At 39.5% G+C, this 24,358-nt stretch overlaps 1 protein-coding gene across 8 annotated transcripts in view; it reads left to right on the forward strand.

Annotated features, from left to right (window-relative positions):
* Window positions 1–21,428, forward strand: part of HS3ST5 (heparan sulfate-glucosamine 3-sulfotransferase 5) — a 242,230-nt gene extending 220,802 nt beyond the window's left edge. For 4 of the 8 annotated variants that reach the window (XM_036316864.1, XM_036316871.1, XM_036316865.1 and 1 more), the window contains 2 exons: window positions 16,120–16,258; window positions 19,726–21,428. In XM_036316864.1, coding sequence (XP_036172757.1) covers window positions 16,152–16,258; window positions 19,726–20,656 — 1,038 coding nt within the window. In that variant the 5' untranslated portion in view covers window positions 16,120–16,151 and the 3' untranslated portion in view covers window positions 20,657–21,428. Of the gene's footprint in view, window positions 1–8,269; window positions 8,349–15,936; window positions 15,987–16,119; window positions 16,259–19,725 lie in introns of all 8 variants that reach the window. The other 4 variants (XM_036316866.1, XM_036316872.1, XM_036316869.1 and 1 more) reach the window with 2 other exon arrangements.
* Window positions 21,429–24,358: the final 2,930 nt, after the last annotated feature.

Here is a 24,358-nt window from a genome sequence, read left to right on the forward strand (position 1 = left end):
ATCATCATCTCTGTTCAAAGTTTGAGCATAAGAGCTAGCTAACATTGTTGGCTGTACAATGTATTTCTTGAAGGTAAGCTTTTGCTGTTTGGCGCTTGGTACTCTGTGAGAAGAAAGCGTCAGTGGGGGAAAAAATCATTGCTGCTGCCTTTTTTCCCCTTAAAGCTACAGATAATGAAGAAATATGCCTGTATTAGTTTTCTGATGCTGCATAGCAAACAACTGCACATATAGCAACTTAAAAAGAACACCCTTTAGTAGCTCACAGATCCATAGGTCAGAATCCAGGTGGGCTCCAGTGGATTCTTCGCAGAGTCTCACAGGGCTGAGGTTGAGCTGTCAGCTTAACTGGGCTCTTATCTGGAAACTCTGGGGAAGACTCTGCTTCCAAGTTCATTTTTGTGATTGACAGAGTCTAGTTGCTTGCGGCTATAGGAATGAAGACCCCGTTTTTTCTGGCTCTGGCCAGAGGTCACTTCCTAGAAGTGTCAGTTCCTAGAAGTTGCTCTTCATGCACACTGAGAAACTTGAACAAACTCCAGCATGGCTTCTAGCAGCCTAAGTCATCATACCCAAGGAGGGACTCCAGCCCTCCTTAAAACGCCTGCCTTTGGTGCTGCCAAAGGAATTTGTTGTTTACTCCAGCCCAAACCTGACAAAGTCCCATAAACTCCCTCTTAATGCAGTTACTTTAGAAAACTTACAATTATAAACCTTTTCTCTGCCCCTTTGAGATATAAATCTTCTACCACCTGGAACTGTCTCCTTGACGACCTGGAAATGCCAATCGCCAGAGGAAGCTCTCCCTCTCTTGTCTCCCAGTCCCTAATTTAGTTGGATGCCTTGCTCTAATTTACAAGACTACCTCCTGTCCTGATGATATGAGAAATTTGTTTTTCCTCTAGATAAGTGCCAATTAACAAACCCAGATGGCTTATTCCCAGAAACCAACCCCCTTTCCACTTTTTGTAATTTCCTGACTCTACTAGAGGCTCTAGTCCAGTGATGGCGAAACTTTTGAGCTCAGCGTGCCAGCATTTTGAAAAACCCTAACTTTCTGGTGCCATGTCACATATAGAAATCTTTTGATATTTGCAACCATAGTAAAACAAAGACTTATATTTTTGATATTTATTTTATATATTTAAATGCCATTTAACAAAGAAAATTCAACCAAAAAAATGAGTTCGCGTGTCACCTCTGACACGTGTGTCACAGGTTCGCCATCACTGCTCCAGTCCTTCCTTCTTGCTACTCCCTCATCCTCCCTTTAAAGTACCCAGTCACCTCTACACACCACAGGTGAACTCAGTTTCACCCTGAAATCCCTTTCCCTTGCTGCAGCAGAATTACTGAGTACAATGTGTCTTTACCACCTTGACTACTGCCTGGCTTAGTTTTTAACACCACTCCATAAAGGAGGGCTTTATTATGACATCTCAGCACATTTCCCTGGTCCCAGTGAATTTGTTTGCCTCCTGGGTGCTAACTGTACCTTGCCAGCTTCTGTTTTCTTTAGGTTTTAGAAGTGAGTGCTGGCCTAGAGGGCTTTGCTGAACACTGGACATCTTAAAATGCTTTGGTGTGTTGTTGTTTTTTTAAAGACTAATTTACAGAAGATTTTAGTAATCCAGTCTTTTAAATTAAGTTTCATCTCATTACTAGCCTCAGCAGCTAACAAATATTTCAGGAATTAGATCATTCTAACAGAGAAAATAACTAAAAGAAAGCACGAAGGCAAGAAGTACTACCTATTTTTTTTTCCTTTGGGAAGGAGAAGAAATTGAGGAAAATATTTCTGTATTTGGTTTGAAATGTCAGTTTTTGTTCGTTGAATGGGAGGGAATTCTACTTCTGGCAAGAGGAAAATGGAAGCGCTGAAATGTAAGGAGGAATAGTGAGACAGAAAGTAGATTAGTGGGGTGCCCAGGGTTGGGGGAGACAAGGGGACATGCAGGTGACTACTAACAGAACAGTGTTTCTTTTGAGAGTGATGAAAATGTTCTAAAATGTGTTGTGATGACTGCACAATTCTGTGAGCATACTAAAATTCATTAAATTTTACAAGTTTAAATGAAAGAATTAGAATGATAGAATGGTTATGTGAATTATCCTATATAATAAAGAGGTAATATGCAAATGGTCGTTACACCATGACGCATAATGACCGATCAGCAGGAGGGCAGGGCAGCCAGCTGAGGCAAGCGGCAGTGAGTTCCATGCCCATGGATTCGTGCGCAAGGCCACTAGTATATCAATAAAGCTTATACCAATAAAAAAGGAATAGTGAGAGATAGTATTGACAAATGTGGATAAATCTAAACAAACAATGATTGTGTAAAACAGTAATAACAAAAATAATTCCTAATTTAGGAGGGGTTGAGGAAACAGACTAAAATGAAAATCCTGACCAAAAATATACATATTACTTGGGAGGATGTGATTGGAGTTAATATTCTAAGTTCATAATGGGCATAATAATCTTTATTTTTCAGGAATTATTAATTAATTGGGGGGAGGGTCTTCTTTTTCTGCCCTTGATGAATCTATTATAATCCTTCTCATTCTGCCAAGATATTTTTCTGGGAGAAACTGATGATCCAACCAGAGAAAGAGAAAAAATATATTAACACTTGTTAATTCCAAATTACTTTCTATCACTTTCATTTCTTCAAAGTTCTATACTTCAGCACTCTTTCAAAACCTATAACACACAGGATTAGATTTGCACTGATAATGAGCATACAGTCCCCATACTAAAATTAATGCCAAATCTTCATAGAAAGAGGATGAATTTTCTTACAAACACAGAAAGTCAATACAGCTAGATTCCATTGTGAACTCTGCAGGTCATTAGCTAGGTGGACCTAGGTACAATACTTGGGCTACCCGTTGTCTTCTTCATCTATAGAATGGAGAATAAAAGAGATCTTGTGTCCTTCATATTTTTGTTTTGAAAATAAAGTAAAATGGTGCTTTAAAGCTTTAAAAACTGTCAAGTTCCACACAAATAAGCAGTAGTGTTGTAAAAATTGTATTTTTATGATGATTAAGTGCATACAGAAAATCTTCCTCTAAAGCGTTCATAAAGTTGAATCTATAAGTATTTCCTTAAATATTATATTAAACGAATTGAATTTTCTGAGTCTAACTTGGGAATTTGAATGTGGCACATTCACATTTTTTGTGTAATCAGTCTGCTAATGGTTTAATTATTCATTTAAAATATTTAGCGTTAAATTAGCCTCATCTTCAGCCATTATAAAAGAAATATATAGCTTAGTGTTATAGGGATTAAAATAGAAGAAAAGTCATTGCTGAGAGAGGATAATGAGGACTATAATCAAATAAGATGTAATGATAAAAGTATCTCCATACTTTTAGTCTCTTTTTGGAATTAAGAGACATTTTTATATATACTATTTCTTTGTTCCTCACCAAAACAAAATTTGTGAGATAGGAAATAAGACTAAAAAGCTGACTTTCTGTTTGGCAGTGAATACTACACTTGATTTTAAATTAAATACATTCAACTATTATTGGGTATAAAAAGTAGAACTAATATTACTATACAATTGACTTCAACTATACAAGGCAGAGAGAACTTAGTTGCCTTGACTCTTTAATTGCATGAGCTTAACTTACTGGGATGATCTGTTTGAGCTGTCTGTAGAATTGTTACCTCTCCAACTCACGCTTTTCTACATAAACACAATATAAGAGTAAAAGATTATACTTCTGAACTCGCCAGCAGGACAAACTTACTAAACTCCCAACAACTACCGAATAGAGTGCAAAGAAAGTTTAGGAGGGGGGACATAACACACACCCTTCTTCTATAAACATTAGTTACATGTACCAATAAGATACTGAGATTAAGAGTAATTGGGATTCCTGTCAAAATAAAATTCAATTCCCATCTCTTTCCTTAAGACATCATTCTACTAAAGGAGACCACTGAACAGAGGAAGAATTAACTGGCTCCTTTTAAGTTTGGTCATTACAAATGCAAAATGAGTATCCTTCTGCAGACAGAGAGCCAGAGGACTACTCAAGCTAACACAATAATGGTAGCTGTGATAAATTATGTATGCAGGATATCAAACGCTGAATGGAGGGAAGAAATGGAGAACCCATTTGAAAATTTGGAATTTGCTCAAAGCTGCTTCTGCAATGATTCCCAGGAGGATAAGCACTCAGCACAGAGCAGTCATAAACGCCGCAGTTCTGTATAATTTATCAACTTTTTTTCCTTTTTATTTCTAACAGTGACCCCTCACGGTTAACTGAAGAAACAAAGAGCTAAATGGCTTCCTTCACTATTTGATAGAGCAATTATGAGCATCCTGACCAATACATTTTCTGCTTAATCTACTAACGAATGGTATCCAGTTTCCTCTTCATGTGCACCCTATCTCTCCACTTGGCTCGATGTGTGCAGAGCGCTGCTTTCCCTGCCCTTGTTCTTGCGCCCCTCTTCATTTGTTTCCTTCTCATTACAGCTCTCTTATGTGATGGTTATATTAGAAGAAAAGAGAATTCTTTATGACAATTTTCTTCAGCTGCCCTTGGTTAATTTTTTTCAAAATGTGATTCCTCTGGGTTCTCAGACAGTAGGGCACATTGAAAGCTAATCAGTAGGCTCTTTCTTAAGTACCTTTTCAAAGAAATTTTATGTTTTAGGGTGAGAGGATTGTTTTTCACAGTAATAGATAGTATAATGTGATGCAGCCGTCTTGAAAGAGGTCAAGACTGTTTAAAAATGAAGGATAATAAGAAATTAAAAATTGAGATTTACCTCAGGCACTAATTTTCCCCCACTGCAATTGCCTTTGGTTCCTTATACATTAATCCAGGGGTCCTCAAACTACGGCCTGCAGGCCACATGCAAATACAAACATTGTATTTGTTCCCATTTTGTTTTTTTACTTCAAAATAAGATATGTGCAGTGTGCATAGGAATTTGTTCATAGTTTTTTAAAACTATAGTCCGGCCCTCCAATGGTCTGAGGGACAGTGAACTGGCCCCCTTTTTAAAAAGTTTGAGGACCCCTGCATTAATCTCTCATATAAGGATACTCATTTAGGGCCAATCTTGGGATCCCTTAGAATAAGGGAATTTTAGAGCCGGAAGGATTGCTGAACTCATCCCTTTAAGCCCTTTGTTTCTTGGGTAAAGAAACATCCTGGAAGATCAAGGAGGTTAGGTGACTTACCCAATGTCACATAGCAGTAACTTGGTTTGAGCTTCCTGTTGTGTTTTGCTTTGAAGGGAGGAGGGGAGTGGGAGAGCGTTTTCTATCCTATGATAGGAGCAAATGGCTGTAATCCTTGGGTCTCTGCATTTGCTCATCTGCATGTTACAGGTGATGATACTGCCCTCTTTACCTCAAAGGGTTTCCCATTACTAATCTATTTTAATGAAACCCCCCTGCTGGTTTGTGTGTGTGTGAACATCATCCTTGTGTGGCACATGCTCTGCTATGGATAAGGCACTTAGGAGTATAAGGCTTTGTGGGTAGCTCCCATGTTCCTAAGTGTTGAGAATCCATGGAAGGAATGGGCCTCAGGGAAGACCACAGGACTCAGAGAAATAAGAGGGAGTGGAATTCCAGCTCTGTAAGAAAATATGAAAGATTGTGTTCCTATGTGATACACTTAAGACAATGCCTGCCTCTTAAAGCCAAAGGTCTGGTGAAAGAAGGAGGCATCACAGGAAAAGCCATAACCTACACATAAGTAATCTAGTCTCTGAAGGCTGGAAAGTCTGGCTGCAGGACTGTACAGATAATTTGTGTGGCCCAGTTCAAAATAACATGGGGCCTCTTATTCAGAAATTATTAGGAATTTCAAGTCAGTGACAACAAAGCATTAAACCACTCTTGGGCCCTTCTGAGCACAGAGCCCCATGCTAATGCACAGGCCACAAGCCCTGTCTGATCACAAGTACTTATTTTGACAAAGTCTAGTCCAAACACACCCAATAAAGTCTTTACTTAGCAGGTGGTCTTGAAGAGTCCTGTTAAAAGATAGAATAGTGCTTTTTGGAGAGTGGTTTGACTATGGGGAGAAGGCAAGAACCTTCATGGAGGAGGTGGATCTTAGGGTCAGGAGCTGAGACCCTGAGATCCAGAAGACCGTGTGTTTGTGGGAATTCTTCCTTCACAGCCATCTAAGAGGATCTGGGCTCTGTGCTTGAAAGAAGATGCGATTTCCTTTACACTATTATGGAGAGCTGACCTTGAATACTAGAAGATAACAAGAGGCAGGGTCAGGGTCGGGGTCTCCTATTCTCCACAGTGTTTCTGGCATCTGCAGTGCCTGGCACATTGTTGGTACTCAGTAGATATTTGTTGATGATGAAACATGGCTGGTTACCTTAGTGTAAGAATTTAGTGGAGCTCCTAGCCCTGAAAGGAAGATCTGAGATTCAGAGTATAGAGGTATCTCTCGGGGGGAAAAAGGGAAAGTTTTGAAACATGTTAATACTGCAATTTAAGAAAATATTAGCCTTCCCAAACATGGAGACTTTTAGTATTATTTTGCATAAAAACTAATTATAAATTATTTTATAGATTTGTTAAATACAAGATTTTCTAAAACATTTAGTTGTATTTTTGCTATCAAGATCACTTAAAAATAATGGCACTGCACTCTTTCTTTTTTTAAGTTCTATTATTTAGGGAATATAGTCAGTGATAGAGTGCAGGGAGAAACCGGAATAAGGCACAGAAAGCTGAGAAGAAAGACCTAGAACAGTGATGGCAAAACTTTTGAGCTCGGCGTGCCAGCATTTTGAAAAACCCTAACTTAACTCTGGTGCTGTGTCACATACAGAAATTTTTTGATATTTGCAACCATAGTAAAACAAAGATGTATATCTTTGATATTTATTTCATATATTTAAATTCCATTTAAAAAAGAAAAATCAACCAAAAAAATGAGTTCGCGTGTCACCTCTGACACGCGTGTCACCTCTGACACACATGTCATAGGTTCGCCATCACTGTCCTAGAAAGACAGAAAGAAGGGGGGGAGGAAGGGAAAGAGGGAGGGAGGGAGGGAGGGAGGGAGGGAGGGAGGGAGGGAGGGAGGGAGGGAGGGAGGATACTGTGGTGACACATAGGAGAAACATGTAAGCCAGCCCTGAGTGATCAGGAAAGACTTTCCCAAGGAACCTAAGATCTAAACGACAGGAATTAAACCAAGGCCTGGGAGGAGGGGAGATGGGAGCATTAATAGACTGGCTAACATTTATTGAGTATTACTATGTGGCAAGCAGTGTTCTAATTACTTTACGTGCTCATTTACTCCTCACAGCAGTGCTGTGGGGCAGGCTATTAGTATCCTATTGGGATATCCTTTATTGGTGTCCCAGATCTGATAAATGAGGCACAGAGTTATTTTTTCCAAGCTATAGAAACCTTATGCTTCCAGCCCTGAAGCAAAACTGACTGTGGCATATTCAAAAGAACCACAAGTTGTTTTGCGTGCTAATGTCTGTATATGTGGCCATTGGGGATCCGGTGAAGTTGCTTTGGAGAGAAGCAAAAGACATTCACATGTCTTTTAAAAACATGTGAATGATGATAGGGACCCATTAAAGTATATTAAGCCTGAAGGTAACATGATCAAATTTTTGTTTGGAAAGACCACTCTGGCATCAGTATGGGGAATAAACTGATGCAGGAACAAAACTAATAGTGGAGAGAACATAACGCTCTAAAAGAAAGAGCATGACCTGAACATAGGCAGTAACAAATAACAGTGCCGAGAAGTAGGTGGATTCTAATAGCATTTTGGAAATAGAATTTTACTGGCTAATTGGATGTTAGGGGAGGGATAGAGCCAAGGATGAAGGACTCCAAGGTTTCTGGGTTGGGTGACTGCAGTGGGCATTAGGGGAGCCATTCACTGAGAGAGCTGCAGGAGAGGAGAGAGGAGAGGATGAGGATGGGTTGATAGTTAACAAATGTAACCAATATCTTATGGATATCAGTGCATAAGAATATGAATCAAATGGCAGTCAAAACCAATGTAGCCCTAGCCAATTTGGCTCAGTGGATAGACTATCAGCCTGTGGACCAAAGGGTCCTGGGCTTGATTCTGGTCAAGGTCATGTACCTTGGTTGCAGGCTTCTCCCCAGCCCAGGCCTTGATTGGGGCTCGTGCAGGAGGCAACCAAACAATGCGTTTCTCTCACATGGATGTTTCTCTCTCTCCCTCTTTCTTCCACTCTCCCTAAAAATCAATGGAAAAATATTCTCAGATGAGGATTAACAACAACAACAACAACAACAACAAAACCAGTGTTATTTTGATCACCTACTGTGAAAGCTATCAAAAAAGTAAGCCAGTTCTTGAATAATGGGGAGAACAAGTGAAGTTTCTATGATTCTGGTCAGTCTTAATTATAACTGGTATAATGAGTATGAAAAAGATTTTGTAAATTTAAAAATGCTACCTTTCATCATCATCATTATTATTATTATCATTATCATTACTTATTATTATTATTATCATTACTTATTAACATTCTTCCTTTTATCCGGTTCAAACCACCTGAATGACCTCTTTTACCTATCCTTCTATGGAAAACTTTTTTCCTCTTTTACTTTTCTTTCTTACCTTCCTGTCCCCTACTTCCAGGTTCAATGGCAGGTAATTTGGGTGGAGTTAAGTGGTTTTGTCTGCTCTTGTCAATCAATAAACAAGTATTTAAGAGTCTCCCAGGTGAACATCCAAAGCTGGATGAGTGGCATTGAAATCAAGGGGCCATGTTCTTTGGGGTCACAAAATTCTGCATTTGAATCCTCCTTCCACATTTTCCTTCCACATGCCCTTGGGTAAATGATCTGCTCATCTCTCTTCAGTTTCCATCAGAAAAAAAAAAATGGATAATATTTCACAAGTCTGTTGTATTTCATGAGATAATAAATGTGAAAGAAACTAACAGAGAGCTTAGTGCTCAAAAACTGTAATTCCTGTCCACTTCATAAGGCTGTTGCCCAGGATAAATGAGCTAATACTCAAAAGACGGTCATGGAATAATTCTGCTATATAAGTTCAGTCATTTTTAATGAACTTTGCTACTATTGTTTCTGTTATTGTTTTTATGGGTACCAGGGGCTTGCAGTAACCACGTCTACAAGCCTTTGAGCAGTACTTGGACGAATCTTTATTATTTTTTTTTAATTTCCTTATTTCTTTGTTTCAGCTTGGGAATCATTTCCTTCTTTGCTTAGTGCTGCTTTGGAGAAACTGCCAGATGTCTTTACAATTTGTCGCTTCTGGCCACATACTCTGTTATGTAGACATTCTGCTTTGTTCAGCTAAGATGCCGCGTTTATTAAAGCTTTAGTAATCTGGAAAAACGATAATTATACTGCTCTTGGAACGCAACATGAAAAACACTGAAATATTAAAAACTGGAGATGAAGGCGGGCTTAAAATCACTGTAGGTCTTTTACCTTTTTTTAATTAAAAAACTTTCACTCTATATAAATTGTCTATTACCAGTCTGACTGCTCGGATGAAAGATTAAGATCCCCATAATAGCTGGCATAGCTAAAAGGAAGGGACTTTGGTGTTGAAAGAGCAGCTAACTTCTCTCAGTTTAACAGTGGGGTCTAGAAGGACTGGATGGAGTAGTTTCTCTCTAGTTTATATTTCTGGACCAAAGGCAATAACTCCCAATATTTAAGGCTCCCTTTCAGCAAAGGCTCAAGCACTTCATGATGTTGTAGAAAACCGAAAAGGCATCTTGGCCCTGGCTGGGTAGCTCAATTGGTTAGAGCATCAGCCTGTTATGCCAACGTTGCAGGTTCAATCCCCAGTCAAGCCTCATACAAGCTACATTTCAACCTATGAAAATAAAAGTACTATTTAAAAAAAAGAATCAACCAATGAATGCATCAAGAACTGGAAATACAGAAAAAAAATTGATGTTTCTTTCTCACTTTCTTTCTCCCTTCCTCTCTCTCTCTCTCAAACCAATCAATAAATAAAAAATTATTTTAAAAATTTTAAAGGAATCTTGAATGTTAAATTAACCAAGTATTTTTGGTTTTCTCTGAGCAAAGTTTATTCAGAGGTTGCTATATTGTCTCTAGGCATGTTGTCTGAGACTGGTTATAAAACAGAATGAGATTTCACTCCTGTGTCCTAGAGAAGCTCATTAGAACTACGTGTTTGGCTTTCTCATGTCTCAAACATTCCAAGAGACTTCAGCCTAACAAGATAAGTGTTAACCTTTTGTTTTTGGTAAATGAGCCATCTTGCTTTGAACAGAAAATATAGTGTTAGCATTCTAATGTTTAATAGGAATTTCCATTAAGCTATAATTTTATTTATATTGAAAACAGGCTTATATTTCTCACAATCCAATTGTACAATTAATGAGAATGTCATTTATTTTATTATTTTCCTCTTTAAAATGCACTGTAAGAATTAATTTATCAGCCTCCCGAAGGTAATTAACTGTGCTTTATTTTTGTTAAGTGCCCAGATATTCATAAAGTTCTTTCCCATAGTTATCTTCATTTTACAGATGGGAATACCAAAATTCAGAAAGTTCCCATTACAAAACTAAACCAAAATGTGACTGGGTCTTTGACTTTTGATCCAGTGGTCTTTGCACTTCACCACGGACGACTCATTCACATTAGTTGAGGTCTCAAATAAAAACTATACAGTGGGGCCTTGGCTTACGAGTGTCCCGACTAACGAGTTTTTCGAGATACAAGCTGTCTCTCGGCCAATTTTTTGCTTTGAGTTGCAAGCTAAAATTCGGGTTATGAGCCAGCTTCAGATACCCCACCGCTAGTTGGTGCAGCGAACGTCACAGTGAACGCCACAACATCAGCCAGCATTCAATTCATTGTAATGGTGAAAATTGATTTGACATACGAGTAATTTGAGTTATGAGCTCCATCACGGAACGAATTAAACTCATAAGTCAAGACCCCACTGTAGTTCTCTTCAGTGTCATGTGACATGAGGATGCTTTGTAGGATGTGATTTACCACCACAAATAAATATAGGAGGCAGTGCTAAGCCAGCCCTACAAACATAGGGCTGGAGAAATGAGGCCTCCCAAAAAAAGAAACCCCCCAATGGGTCTATTTAAGGCATCTCAGATATAAAGGAGCGGTCTGGAAATAGCAACTTATCCCACAGAGCAAAACCTCCATGGTAATAACTGGGCTTATCATAAAGGGAGAGTCAGTAGGTTGAGTACTGGAGCCTTTGAGAATGAAAGATCCTCAGTGGCAGTAGGAAAAATATCGACCTCATATTCAGTCAGGTTTCATAATGAACTGTTTACCTGAGGACAGGTGCACTGCAGTATTCTCCTAAATCTTGGGCTACTTCCTCAGCAGCCTTCACATCCTCAGTCATCTTTTTTTTTCCTTTTTTTCCCTGCCTGCCAACCTTGGGCAGAGTCCAGCCATGAGGTCACTTCATAGCTTCACTCACCCACTACATGCAATGTCTCCCAAGTGTCAGCCCTAAGCCTAGCTATGACCCTTGATCCTGTGCAATGGACCCAACCTGTTACTACCCACGAGTGTGGTGTGTATCAGGATTTTTCCCCAAAATTCCACATCCACCAGGATCACCCTCCCCAGGAAGATAGCAATAGAATCTAGAATTCTTGGAAGGAGGAGATGTAGAGAAAATTGAAGGCTAGTCAGGAAGCTGGCAAAAACATAGAGATGAGAGTAAAGGAGTATGGGGAGCAGTAAAGAGAATGATCTGAAGGGTACAGAGGTTGATGTTGAGTAATAAGAGGAAAAGAAGCTAACTACCCAAGCTGGGAACTCAGAAAGGGCCTGGGCTTTCAAGAGTAAAAGACTGGGTTTTATCCAGTGAACAACCAAAAAGATGATGGACAAAGTCACCTGTATTAGGAAGATTAATCAGACTGTACAGGCCATAGGAAATGAGCAGGAAAACACACTCAAATGTTAAGGTTTAAGGGAGGCATTAAGTGGCTTGACAGACAAGGCAAGAAGAAACTAAGCAGAAGGAGTTTACTAATCATGAGGACAAAAAGGAAAAAGACAGTAGAAAATAACTGTAAGTTTTGTGTATTCACGCCACTGTGAGAAATGCAGATGCGCAATGAATGCAGACCCATTGAATTGGAGGTTCTGAGGGTGGTATCAGATGTGTGCTTTCTAGAGGCTCTGCAAGCTCACCATAAAAAACCTCTAGCCTACAGAGCAAAGCAGACAGGTTCTGGGCTCACTACCTTTCAGGCGGCCTTCTCAGACTTCTGAGCCAGTCAGATTTACATCGTGCTGAGGGATGTCATGATATACACAGAAGACGGTGGCAGCTAACAATTGCCCAACTCTTACGAATAGTAGAAGCCTAATTGTGCTTCTGACTTCAAGAACAAGAATTCAGTGAGGAGGAAGATGACTATGGACTGGGACAGCAGTTGGAAAGGACTTCTAGAGGAACTGAGACATAGTCCAGACCTTACAGGGCGAATGGTAGCCCAAGACAGGGGGACAGTGAAAGTGGACAAAGCATTGTGTAGTATTGTTCTGAGCAGGAGAGTGTGGGCACTACATTTAGAGCAAGCATGTCAAACTCAAAGGCTAACACGGGCCAAATAAACAAGGTTTAAGTTTATGTGGGCCACAAAAAAACAAAAGCTTCCATTTTCATAGAAACATAGATTTATTTCGATAGAGACATGCTGAATACAAAGGGCTAAAATAAATCAGTGATTGTTAACATAAAATAAGAGAACATTTTAATAAAAGGCATTATTTTTTCTTGAACATTAACTTACCAGACACTGAATAACTGCACAAATTAATAAGCATAATGCAAATAAACCTATTTTTCTTGTTCTTCAAAAGCAAAATATTTCCTGTGGTGCACACAAAACAAGTCAAGCCAAGATTAATGATGTGGCAGTCGGCTGTTAGAATATTCACTGCTAGCCCTAACCTGTTTGGCTCAGTGGATAGAGCGTCAGCCTGCGGACTGAAGGGTCCCAGGTTCGATTCCGGTCAAGGGCATATACCTTGGTTGCGGGCACATCCCCAGTAAGGGGTGTGCAAGAGGCAGCTGATCGATGTTTCTCTCTCATTGATGTTTCTAACTCTCTATTCCTCTCCCTGCCTCTCTGTAAAAAAATCAATAAAATATATTTAAAAAATATTCGCTGCTAGTATTAGTGGTGAGAAATGGTGCGCCTGCGTGCAAGGCGCATAAGGGAAATGAATGCAACACGATTACAGTAATCAGTATTGGTGAACATTGTAGTTTGTTATTAATAATTATGTATAATAGGATATTGTAAAAATTAAGTTAGGAAATTTTTATTAAAACGTTTCTTACATACCGTTATATGGGCTGGGCCACAAAAATATTCATTGTGGGCCGCAAGTTTGATGTGCTTGGTTTAGAGAACAGATGAGGCCAGGTGAGCCTCCCTCTGAGCTGCTCCTCTGTACAAGGCTGTTGATCATAATGAAGGCTATGGGGCAAACACATTTACCTTTACTTCTCCCATCTCTCCTATTTGTATCTGGTCCTCTTCAACCACATAATAGCTTTTGTTTTCACACACTGTTTGTACAATATACATTAAATTCACTCACACTAAGATACAAATGACACATAATCCCTTATGTTATTCTGGCATATTCTGTGTAGTGAAATGTCTTATAGAAAACTTATTTCATTCTCTCTACAGCTCAATAGAGTGGGGAGGTCAGCAACTATCCCCTTTTATAGATAGGGAAAGAAAGGCCCAGAGAATCTAATTGGCCAACGCCTAGCACAGGGCTACTAAGTGGAGAACCGAGCTGGGAGATGTGGGCACAGTTTTCTCTCTGACACCCTGTTCTGCATCTTGCAGCAGTATTTTCATTTCAACAGGGATCAGAGCCCTGTGCTAAAGGCATGTGGCTCTAACTTAGGACTTTGGACATCAATCTGGAGATAGAATGATTCTTTCAGCAAAGCCCTGAATCACCCTACATAAGTTATGCCTTTGTCTTCACATGACCTGCTGGCTGTGTGATCATAGGCAAGTCAGAGAAAATGATCTGAGCTTCACTTAACCTGTCATCAAATGGAAATAACTATGACTGCTTCATAGGGTTTTTCTGAGGATTTCCTAAAATACACCTGGATAATGTCTTGGCCACATAGGAAGCCTCAGTAGACCCCATTTTCTCTTTCCCTTCTCTTCCCCATTATACTTACACACAAGGCAAGCCATGCCAAGTCAGAACCACAGGCTCACTCAGACCCTGCAAACACCTTTATTGCCCCCTCTTTGTTTCTGCTTTTAGCCCTTTCTCTCTCCCCTCCATCCCTGTGTCTAGCCACACCAGCCTCCCTTCACTTCTCAGACTAGCCAAGCATTCCCCTCCTAGGTACTTGTGTAAACGCTGGTTCCTCTGCCTAAATCCACTCTGCCCTACCCCAGCCCCCCTTGCTCTTCATGCCCCAGGTGTCAGCCCAGGTGTCACTTCTTCAGGAAGGACTGAAGAGGGTTCCTCCTGTGATTCTCTCTCACTGCATCCTGTCATTGTCATTGTTATTACGATTTGTAAGTATATGTAAATTCTATGCTTATGGGTTTAATGTCTGTTTTCTCCACTATACTACAGACTCCCATGTTGGCTACTATCTTCATAGTACCCAGTATGGAATCTAACACATACGCATGTTCCATAAATATTTTTTAGCTGTTTCTTGGATGAATGCTATTCTTTTCTCTCCGCTTTGGGATATACTCCTATAGCCTCCTCACCAAACCATATAGTACATTACACACACACACACACACACACACAATTCCTATGGAGCCCATATGCCTGACCATTTCCTTCATTTTCTTTCCCCAACATTTATTCATACATTATCATGAATTAGGTTGCATTCGCTGGTTGTTTCATGCTTCCCTAATCACATTGTTAATTTTTCAAGGGCTAAAAGTCCATCAAGATCTTTTTTAGAATCCCCCATAAACCTAGTAGAGTAGCCGGGAACATGTTTCGGTGCTTAGTAATTTCTTGATGAATGAATGAATAGATTAATCCGTCAATCCTAGTATATTCCTTTCGCACAGAGAAAATCTTCACATAGCAAATATGGAGATACCATTGCAGCAAAACAATTTCTAACCACAGCCCACTGCTGTAGTCCCTCTTCTTGGGTTACTATTTTGAGTTTCAATAAGAAGGAAACAATCTTATTTTGAAAGGCTGAATTGGAAGCTTGCATTTTCCCCAAAATTTAATAATAGCACTAGTAACGCCTTACACTTTTCTCTGGCCTTATTTCAGGTGTGACTTTGAAGCTCCCAGTTAAGTTTCTGTTATGATGTAATAGCAAGACCAATATCACCAAACCCACCCAAAGGAGGGGTCACAGAGCAGGGGCGTCAGTCTAGTCTAAGCATGTTTTCAGAATCAGTCAGTCCAATTCAGAAATGGGCAGAGAACTTGAAGGAAACATCAGGTTACTTGATGTTTAAGTACTACTGTACTTAAACATCTGGGGTCCTGATAGTAAACCCTGGTAACTTTGATAAGAAATAGCTTTTGATCTTGCTCACTTTCTTCACTCACAATTAGAACAAAACAAACTCATGTGGGTAAAATGTTATGCCCAAAACAATAACTTACTGAATTGGGGTTTCAATTTCTACATTTTTCCTGTTATTCTGAGGCAGAAACTTCCGTTTACTGGTTGCCCTGCCAGTAAACCTCAGATTGCTGAGTTGCTCATGTTATCAGTACTTTTAATGGTTAACAACAACAAATATAAGCATATATGTGTGCATATTTATATTTACTATTTGTTGTAATATATGCATTTTAATTTACTTTGACAATTGTCTAGCAGGTTCTGTCTAGTTAGTAGTATCTTCCCCCAATTTTGTATTTGATCTTACAGGTCAGGAAAAGGAAACCAAGTTTTGCTAAATACCTATGAACATTGTCAAGGTTGGTATGAGGTCTGTTCTTCGTGTGGTGTCACCTAATCACCTATTTTCCTACCCCTGCTTGGCTTTGTGACAATTAAAAGAGCCTGTAAGAGGAGACCGCTAATGAGTGTCCTTCTATCCCCATCTCTCAGGCTACAGAAGTCCTGAAGGTTGATGGAGGGCCATGCTATTCAAACAGCAGGTGTGGCTGAGACAGAAGCTCCTGGTGCTGGGAAGCCTTGCTGTTGGGAGTCTCCTGTATCTAGTCGCCAGAGTTGGGAGTTTGGATAGGTAGGTGATTAAAAACATACCTATGCCCATGTGACTTTATGTGTTTCTTGACTTAAACTTCCTTAGGACATAATTTTAAACCTACCCCTTTGTTTTCCTCCTTCAAAACTCCCAAGAAACATGCTTTTTTTTGCAGTATTGATTTTGATCTATTGAGCCTTTAAAACAGAGATCCAAGTTGTTCCGACCAAGTGTTTGTCAGGATCCATTTGTATTCTGTGTGCATTGACATTTATTTTCAGAGAAGGGATAAAGCCATGTACAGGAGAAATGTCATTTTCTAGAGCTCACTGTGGTCTGTGTGCATCTGGTTGTTGACCTCTAGCCATAGCAAAATGGTGATGATGTAATTAGGTATCTTCATTTTGAAATTTATGAGTGAGCCATTAATGTGCTACCAGGAGAGTTAAAATTATGTTTGCGCCTATAAAGGAGCTCATCAAATTTGGAACCCACTGCCCTGGAAAGATGGCTGCAGGCGTGGGGAGTTTGAACTATGTTAATTAGCTCTGGTTTCCAGGAGTTGAATGTACCAGACAAGGAGCCTGTCACTCAGAGTAATTGCCAAGAAACCAATGTAAAATCTATGGAGAGGAAATTTACAGAGCAAGTGGTTGGCTCTAAATAAGCAAACAGTTGAAAGGTGCTCAACCTGCAGAAGTCAAGCAATATCATCCGACTTCACAATGAATACCTGTGGGCTGTCCAACATCCAGCATGACTGTGAAGGACAGAGAATTGCATTTATGAAATGTGGAATTTCCTTCTTTGCGCTTTAAATTAACTATTGCTCTGGAGAGGCTGACGTATGTTCTCCGTGCATTCGGTTCCCATTTTCTGTGAAAATGCAGCCACACTTTAAAAGGAAAATATCTCCCTTGCAGTTTTCCTTTTCTAATCTATAGATCTTACCACAATAGATATTTATCAAATAATATAGCAGTGTTCTTTATTTTCCTTCTGCCAGTGTCAATTTTGACTGGTAAAGTGAACCCCTTTATGTTTTTCATTTCAAAAATCCAGAATAAACATCCACATACTAGTTGCTAACTATGCAAAATGGTATGATCCAGAGCTTATCACTGACTTCAAGTAGTTCCCTAAAGGTAGTGTTTAGTTATTAGTGAAAAGCCTTAAGGTGGTATTATTGTCCTATGTCCATAAAGGAACTTTTATATCAAGTTCTTCCCAATCATTTCCTTTTTATTGAGTAATTGATCTAATGTTCATTAATGTATTAGTTACTTAGTTGATTCTTTTCATTTTTCACCTGGTCTATAGTCTCAAATGGGATCGTTTTTATAAGGAGTTAGATTGCTTATTGGGCCTTCTCAAAAATTCTCAATTGAGAGTCTGAGCGGATTGCATCTAAAATTTACACATGCTGACTTACACTTACCTTTTAGTAACTCTGAATGGGAGGCTGAGATCTGTTACTTCTACTGTCCCTTCCAATCCTTAAAGTTCATATTATATAGTCTGAGCCCCATGCTCAGAATCTACTCTTCAAGAAGTCAAAATAAGGTGAAATTTTCTCCAATTTTGAGTTATGGAGTCCAACAAGCAATTGTTCTGCAGGCTATGAGCTCCCAAGGTAGCAGGTAGAAAGAAGAAGGAAAGAAGAAAAATGGCCTTTTCTCGCGGTAGGAAAGGGACTCTATTTCAGCCTCTCTCAGCCAGAATTCCTCAAGAGAATTAAGTCCTAGAGAAAAGCATTTGACTATTGCCGCAATTCTTTCAAAAATGGCAGACACTAGCATCATTCTAGATGCACAATAGAGAAGTCCATCCAGTATATCAATGGATGTCTTGGGGAATTAGTGCTTACCTGTCAATCAAGAAGAGCTAAAAGATGAATTTGTGATGTCCCAAACAATGTCACAATTAAAAACATCTTTGACTCTATGTGTGTTGCTACTTTTATATCTTCCATTTAGAACTCCAGCATTAATCTTTACAAATTTGTAAAAACAAAATTTATGTTTCTCTAACATAGTGACTGTGATAAACTTTTTTTATAGTATTCCATGTTTTCACAATGAGCATGAGTTGTGTTTAAAATCACAAAAAAACAAGCACCACAAAAAAGTAAACTACATTTATATTTTTGCTTAAGCATTTGGATAGACAGCTGTTTACACAGAGCACAGGCCAAGCCCTTTCTCCTCAGCTCTGCAGAATGCCCTGGCGTGACCTTGAGGATTTCCTTTTCTCCTTCTAATTGTAAACATTACAGAACATAAGAAAGGTACAATAGAGTCTCTTGGGAAATGTAAGAAAGAAATTATTGCCACAGAGAAGTGGACATAGACTCCAAATTATTGGAATAACTAGAGGTTTCAGTTGAAGGAATTGGCTTAACAATCATTTTTACCACTATTCTACCCTTTACCAAGGTGGTTAAAATGCCTTTCAAAATAAACCTAGGGAAATTATAATGAATTTCAGTTCAATTCCAGACTATACCCCAAAGGAAACTCAATGTACTAACCATATATATTAGCCATGCCAAATTAAACAGCCACTCCAGTCTAATAGCATTATAATTATCACCACACCTTTTTCTCTGAAAGAAGCAGTGGTGGTGGTTCATTATTTAAGGCAATGTTGAAGTGGGAATCCTCCTTTCTGGCTCCATTGATTGCACCCTTCCTTCATGAGCTTGAGCTCCTGATTTAAATGGACTTGGCAGTGAGGACCTAAGGTTTCTGGCTCTGCTAAGGCCGTGTTGATTTCTGGTCCCAGGTGTGGTAAGTGATATACAGCACTTGCTGATGGCATTGGGTTTGTTCCTACATTCAACCAAGTAAAAACATAACCCTGACCTCTTTAGATAGAAAGAAAAAGAAATACAGCACTCTTCCAGCTGTCCCTAAGGTCAACGACAGAAATTCTCAAGAGGATGAAAAGCTCAGCAAGTGCCAATTTTGGAATTTTTCAGATTGATGATGCAAATAACCAAGGACAAAGACTGCAACCTCTTTTCAAATTATATACCAATAGTTTTTAAGAGCCGTGTGAGTGCTGCAAGATAGTAATACACATGAAACCCAAAAGACTAGCCTCCTAGCTGCCCTTCGGTCTCCCAGCTAAAGATCATAATCTTCCACCTTTCACATTCTCTAAATAATGTTAACTGGTGAGCTGTTAAAAAGCTATTAGTATGACTGGTGTCACTTGTCTGTCCTGTACTGTGTGAACATAAGTACATGCCGTAGTCAATTAAGTGCTTGGTGAATAAAAAATTTAAGGAGCACTAATAAAAAAATCCCATCAATTATGTGTGCTCCATTTAATACCGTGTTGCTTAAAATAAAATTTCTCAAACATATGTTCATTATGGATTGTGTCAGGCAGGGAAACAGAGGTTTTATTTATGCATTTAAAGTCTTCCTCTGACTGGTGAACCAGAAAAATGAGAATCTAGTTGCAGTGAGGTTCTTACAGTGTTTCTCTGTTGTTTGCAGGCTACAACCCATTTGCCCCATTGAAGGCCGATTCGGAGCCCGCGGGCAGGCTGAATTCCCTCTCCGTGCCCTGCAGTTTAAGCGCGGCCTGCTGCACGAGTTCCGGAAGGGCAACGTTTCCAAGGAGCAGGTTCGCCTCCATGACCTGGTCCAGCAACTCCCCAAGGCCATTATCATTGGGGTGAGAAAAGGAGGCACCAGGGCCCTGCTTGAGATGCTGAACCTCCATCCAGCTGTGGTCAAAGCCTCTCAAGAAATCCACTTTTTTGACAATGATGAGAATTATGCCAAGGGCATTGAGTGGTATAGAAAAAAGATGCCTTTTTCCTACCCTCAGCAAATCACAATTGAAAAGAGCCCGGCATATTTTATCACAGAGGAGGTTCCGGAAAGGATTTACAAAATGAACTCATCCATCAAGTTGCTGATCATTGTCAGGGAGCCAACCACAAGAGCTATTTCTGATTACACTCAGGTGCTAGAGGGGAAGGAGAGGAAGAATAAAACTTATTACAAGTTTGAGAAGCTGGCAATAGACCCTAATACCTGTGAAGTGAACACAAAATACAAAGCAGTAAGAACCAGCATCTACACCAAACATTTGGAAAGGTGGTTGAAATACTTTCCAATTGAGCAATTTCACATTGTGGATGGAGATCGCCTCATCACAGAACCTCTGCCAGAACTTCAGCTCGTGGAGAAGTTCCTAAATCTTCCCCCAAGAATAAGTCAGTACAATTTGTATTTCAATGTTACCAGAGGGTTCTACTGCTTGCGATTTAACGTTATCTTTAATAAGTGCCTGGCTGGCAGCAAGGGGCGCATTCATCCAGAGGTGGACCCCTCTGTCGTTACCAAATTGCGCAAATTCTTTCACCCTTTCAATCAAAAATTTTACCAGATCACTGGGAGGACACTGAACTGGCCCTAAAATAATAAGTCAGACAACACCATGTGTTGTACCTGGAGACATGCAATGTCTCCTCTAGATTAAAATATGCACTTTTCAAGACACAACTGTCAAAGTCATGTTTTCATCTCTACTTGTATATACACAGTGTGTGACCAAATATAAGACCAGTTTTTTTTCTACTGAAAATGTTCAAAATAATTTGCTGTCTGCATAGTTGCATCTTTGAGACGGGATACTAAAAGAAGAGGTGTGGTATTGGGAGAAAGTGACTTCAGCTATTCTCAAAGAGTTAGTCTTCCTTTGAGTCAGAATTTGTCACCCGCCATTTACATAAATTGAAGCCAAAAGATGAATGTGTGAAAAGTACCAATGGCTGTGAAGCTGCAGGAAGGAGAGGATTCAGTCATGCATTCTTTTCTAAGGGAAAGCTGGCTCTTTAATTCAGATGCTGGTGCCATGAAAACAGAAAATGCTATTTTCTTATGATTTAAAAGGATGTCCTATCTCATAAAATTGACATTGTTCCAAAGTTCCTGTGGTGATTTTGCACTATTGTTTTCTCGTATGGACCATGATGTCACTTGTAGCATGTCAATCATACATTGGAAAGTCCTTTCACTTCCATGTTCTATGTCAACAAAGAGAAATGTCATGTACATAATGTATATTATTGTAAATACTTGTTTCACACTAAGTAACTCTATTTTGTAAACTGAATATGGCTATTTAATTTATTGTGAAAATTAAATTTATTGTGGTATTTAAAAATGGAATGGATTAAAATTACTCTATGTGCAACTTTTCTTTTCAATTCATTTCTGTCTTACATGCCCCCTGTTTCTGGCTCCCCAAATCAAAGCTGTTTATGTGCACATTGAGAGCACCTGGAAACATGCACTTCTCCATTGGATTTCTGTACCCTTGTGAGATTTATTTATGAAGTGGAGTATATTAAAAAAGTCTCAACTATCTGGAACTCTAGTAGAGTAGCCCTCAAAGACCACTAGTGCTGCTCTGCTACAACTTTATAACAATTAATTTTCTTGAAGATGCTGCTGTGCCAGGAGAAAGACAAGAAATACTTTAACATAATCGATGCAGAGAAGAATCACAATTTTATTTGAACCTCTAACCAGAGTCAGACCGGTAGAGAAATTGAGTAAAATGAGATTAGAAAACGTGTGTGGCCTCTGTACCGAAAGCTGCTGATGCTTCAAAAATGAATACAAACTCTCCGAACTCCCCCTTTGAAATGAAAATATTATCAATGTACTCAGAAATGATCCAAGCGTGTATAGTGTTGTTATTACTAGCCTAAACATATAACTCAGATTTCCATCCAGAGAAATCCAGGGTGCTTACTAACATCAAATAGATTATATATGCTTAAATATAATTCAGACAACCATGGAAAGAGGTTGAAAAGAGGTATCAGCAAAAATAATAATAATAAAAGATGGATTTTTCCCCATCACGATTGCTTACGTTTGAGAGAGTTTAGTTCGACACCCCATTGAGAGTGCCTAGAGAAATCAACAAGTTCCGATGGATTTTTCTCTATGTGTTGTTTATCCTGTCCAGTGATTTGATGGTGAGCTTTTACAAATAAATAGCCCTTTCCCTCCCAGTGTCGGTATATATTGCTTCTCAAGCCACAGCCTTGGTAATCTTTGCTGTTTCAGTTAGCAGTGATGCTGTTCTCTCAGCATTGAGCAAGCCTGACACCGACACTGACAGGCTGGCCTCGCGCTCACTGCAATAACTCTGGAGTGAGAGTCTTTGGTCTTAATGTCAATCACATCTCCCTTCCACCATGAATGGAATCAAATATAAGGAATCTGTCATCAGATTCCCCTATGCCTCAACTCTCAGCTAATCATCAGAGGAAACTCTTTGAATACTACATTCAGGACATAATCACACATTGTCAACATTAATTTTTATTTTTTTCTTATATATTTTTATTGATTTCAGAGAAGAAGGGAGAGGGAGAGAGATAGAAACATCAATGATAAGAGAGAATCATTGATCGGCTGCCTCCTGCACACCCCCTACTGGGAATGGAGCTTGTAACCCAAGCATGTGTCTTTGACTAGAATCGAACCTGGGACCCTTCAGTCTGCAGGCTGATGCTCTATCCACTGAGCCAAGCCAGCTAGGGCATCAACATTAATTTTATTATAACTATTCCTAGAGCACTATACAGCTAATAAGTTAAACCAGTGACTGTCAAATTATGCCCCATTGGAATACTGATGTTTCAAAAACTCACCCTAGGTATTCCACCAGGAAAATTGAAAAATGGCAATCCTTTTCAAGACTCAGAGAGAAATTTTAAAAGCAATGAACAGGAGTTTCTCAGTAGTAATCTTTTGTATTCCAATTTTTCTTAAAACTTTGCTACTGCTACCAACAGTGTATATCAGAGTTCATTCTAAGATTCTATTTGACTTATGCTGACTTTTATAATTTGTTATTTTTAGCTCAATAAGCCAGCATTTTTGCCTCACATTCAGGAAAAAAAAGTGCTGCAATTTCCAGTTATTCCACTTCCTAAATAAATTTGAGGATTGTTTTAAAGTTTGGAGCCTCCCCACAGAGATCTGGCCTGGGGGAATGGGGTGGATTTGGAGGCAGGTTTCATTTCACTGAAACAACAAACAAATAAACAAAAACCACAGCTGCAGCTGATTGGCTAGGCAGAGAAATAAAAAGCCTATGACATAATAGCACACTTCCACAGGAGGCTTTAAACCTCCTTGTTTAGAAAAATGTTTCCTGTTGTCATCAAACAGGGACGGGGGACCTCTGGAGAAATCGTCAGCTCATTACAATAGCCCCACCAGGGTTCTCTTGAGTAAGTTATTCCTTCTAGATCATGAAAACCATATTCCCTCCAGAGGCCTGGTTGGCACCATATGGCTTTGTGAAACAGTTCTAGCTGCAAAGAGAAAGAAACCGTGTAAGCACTGGTGAAGTTCCTGCTGGACCATAAAGCTGAAATTACACCATTTGGGAAGCCAAGAAATTCCAATTATACAAACAGGAATTAGAGTCTCAAGGGAGTGAGAGACCCCATTGAGAGTGCCTAGAGAACAGAGGGGAAAAGAGACACACAAACCCATAGACAAGACATCCCAAATTCCAAGTATATCACCTACTCCCTTGAAATCACCTCACTCAAACCCTCAAATGATTAAGGTGATGACTTTTCCAACTAATTGCCTACTAGTGAAGGAAAAATCAAAGACATTAGGCTAATGTGTGATAAAACAAAGGCATGTAAGTCCCTCATATTCACGTCTGATCTGAGATTTGGGACCTTTTGAGTTGATGGGCCAGTAAGAACATTCATTAATTTCTAGTCCAGACCCACTGAAGTTGACAGAGCCAACGAGAGCACTACTTGGGGTGCTGCGCCTGGCACAAGGGTCCTGCAGGAAGACAAGCTCAAGAACCTGTGGGAGCCTTTCTGGGACACGGGCGAGGTACTGCTGCTAAGGGAAGGTGGGAACTCGGGACAGTCAGGTGCAGTCCAAATCCCAGCGTTGACAATATGCTTCTGCTGTGTCCAAGCAGCTTGCTCAATAGGACTGCCTTCCTAAGCCCAATTTAAGAATTTTCCAGGGATGGAAAATTTCAAATGATTATAAATAGTGTCTTCCTGCTGAAGTTTTTGTGCTCTTTCCGCATACTCAGCAGCCATTTTCCACTTAGGAG

This window comes from Myotis myotis, unplaced genomic scaffold (assembly GCF_014108235.1).
Source record: "Myotis myotis isolate mMyoMyo1 unplaced genomic scaffold, mMyoMyo1.p scaffold_m19_p_7, whole genome shotgun sequence".
Lineage (NCBI taxonomy): Eukaryota > Metazoa > Chordata > Mammalia > Chiroptera > Vespertilionidae > Myotis > Myotis myotis.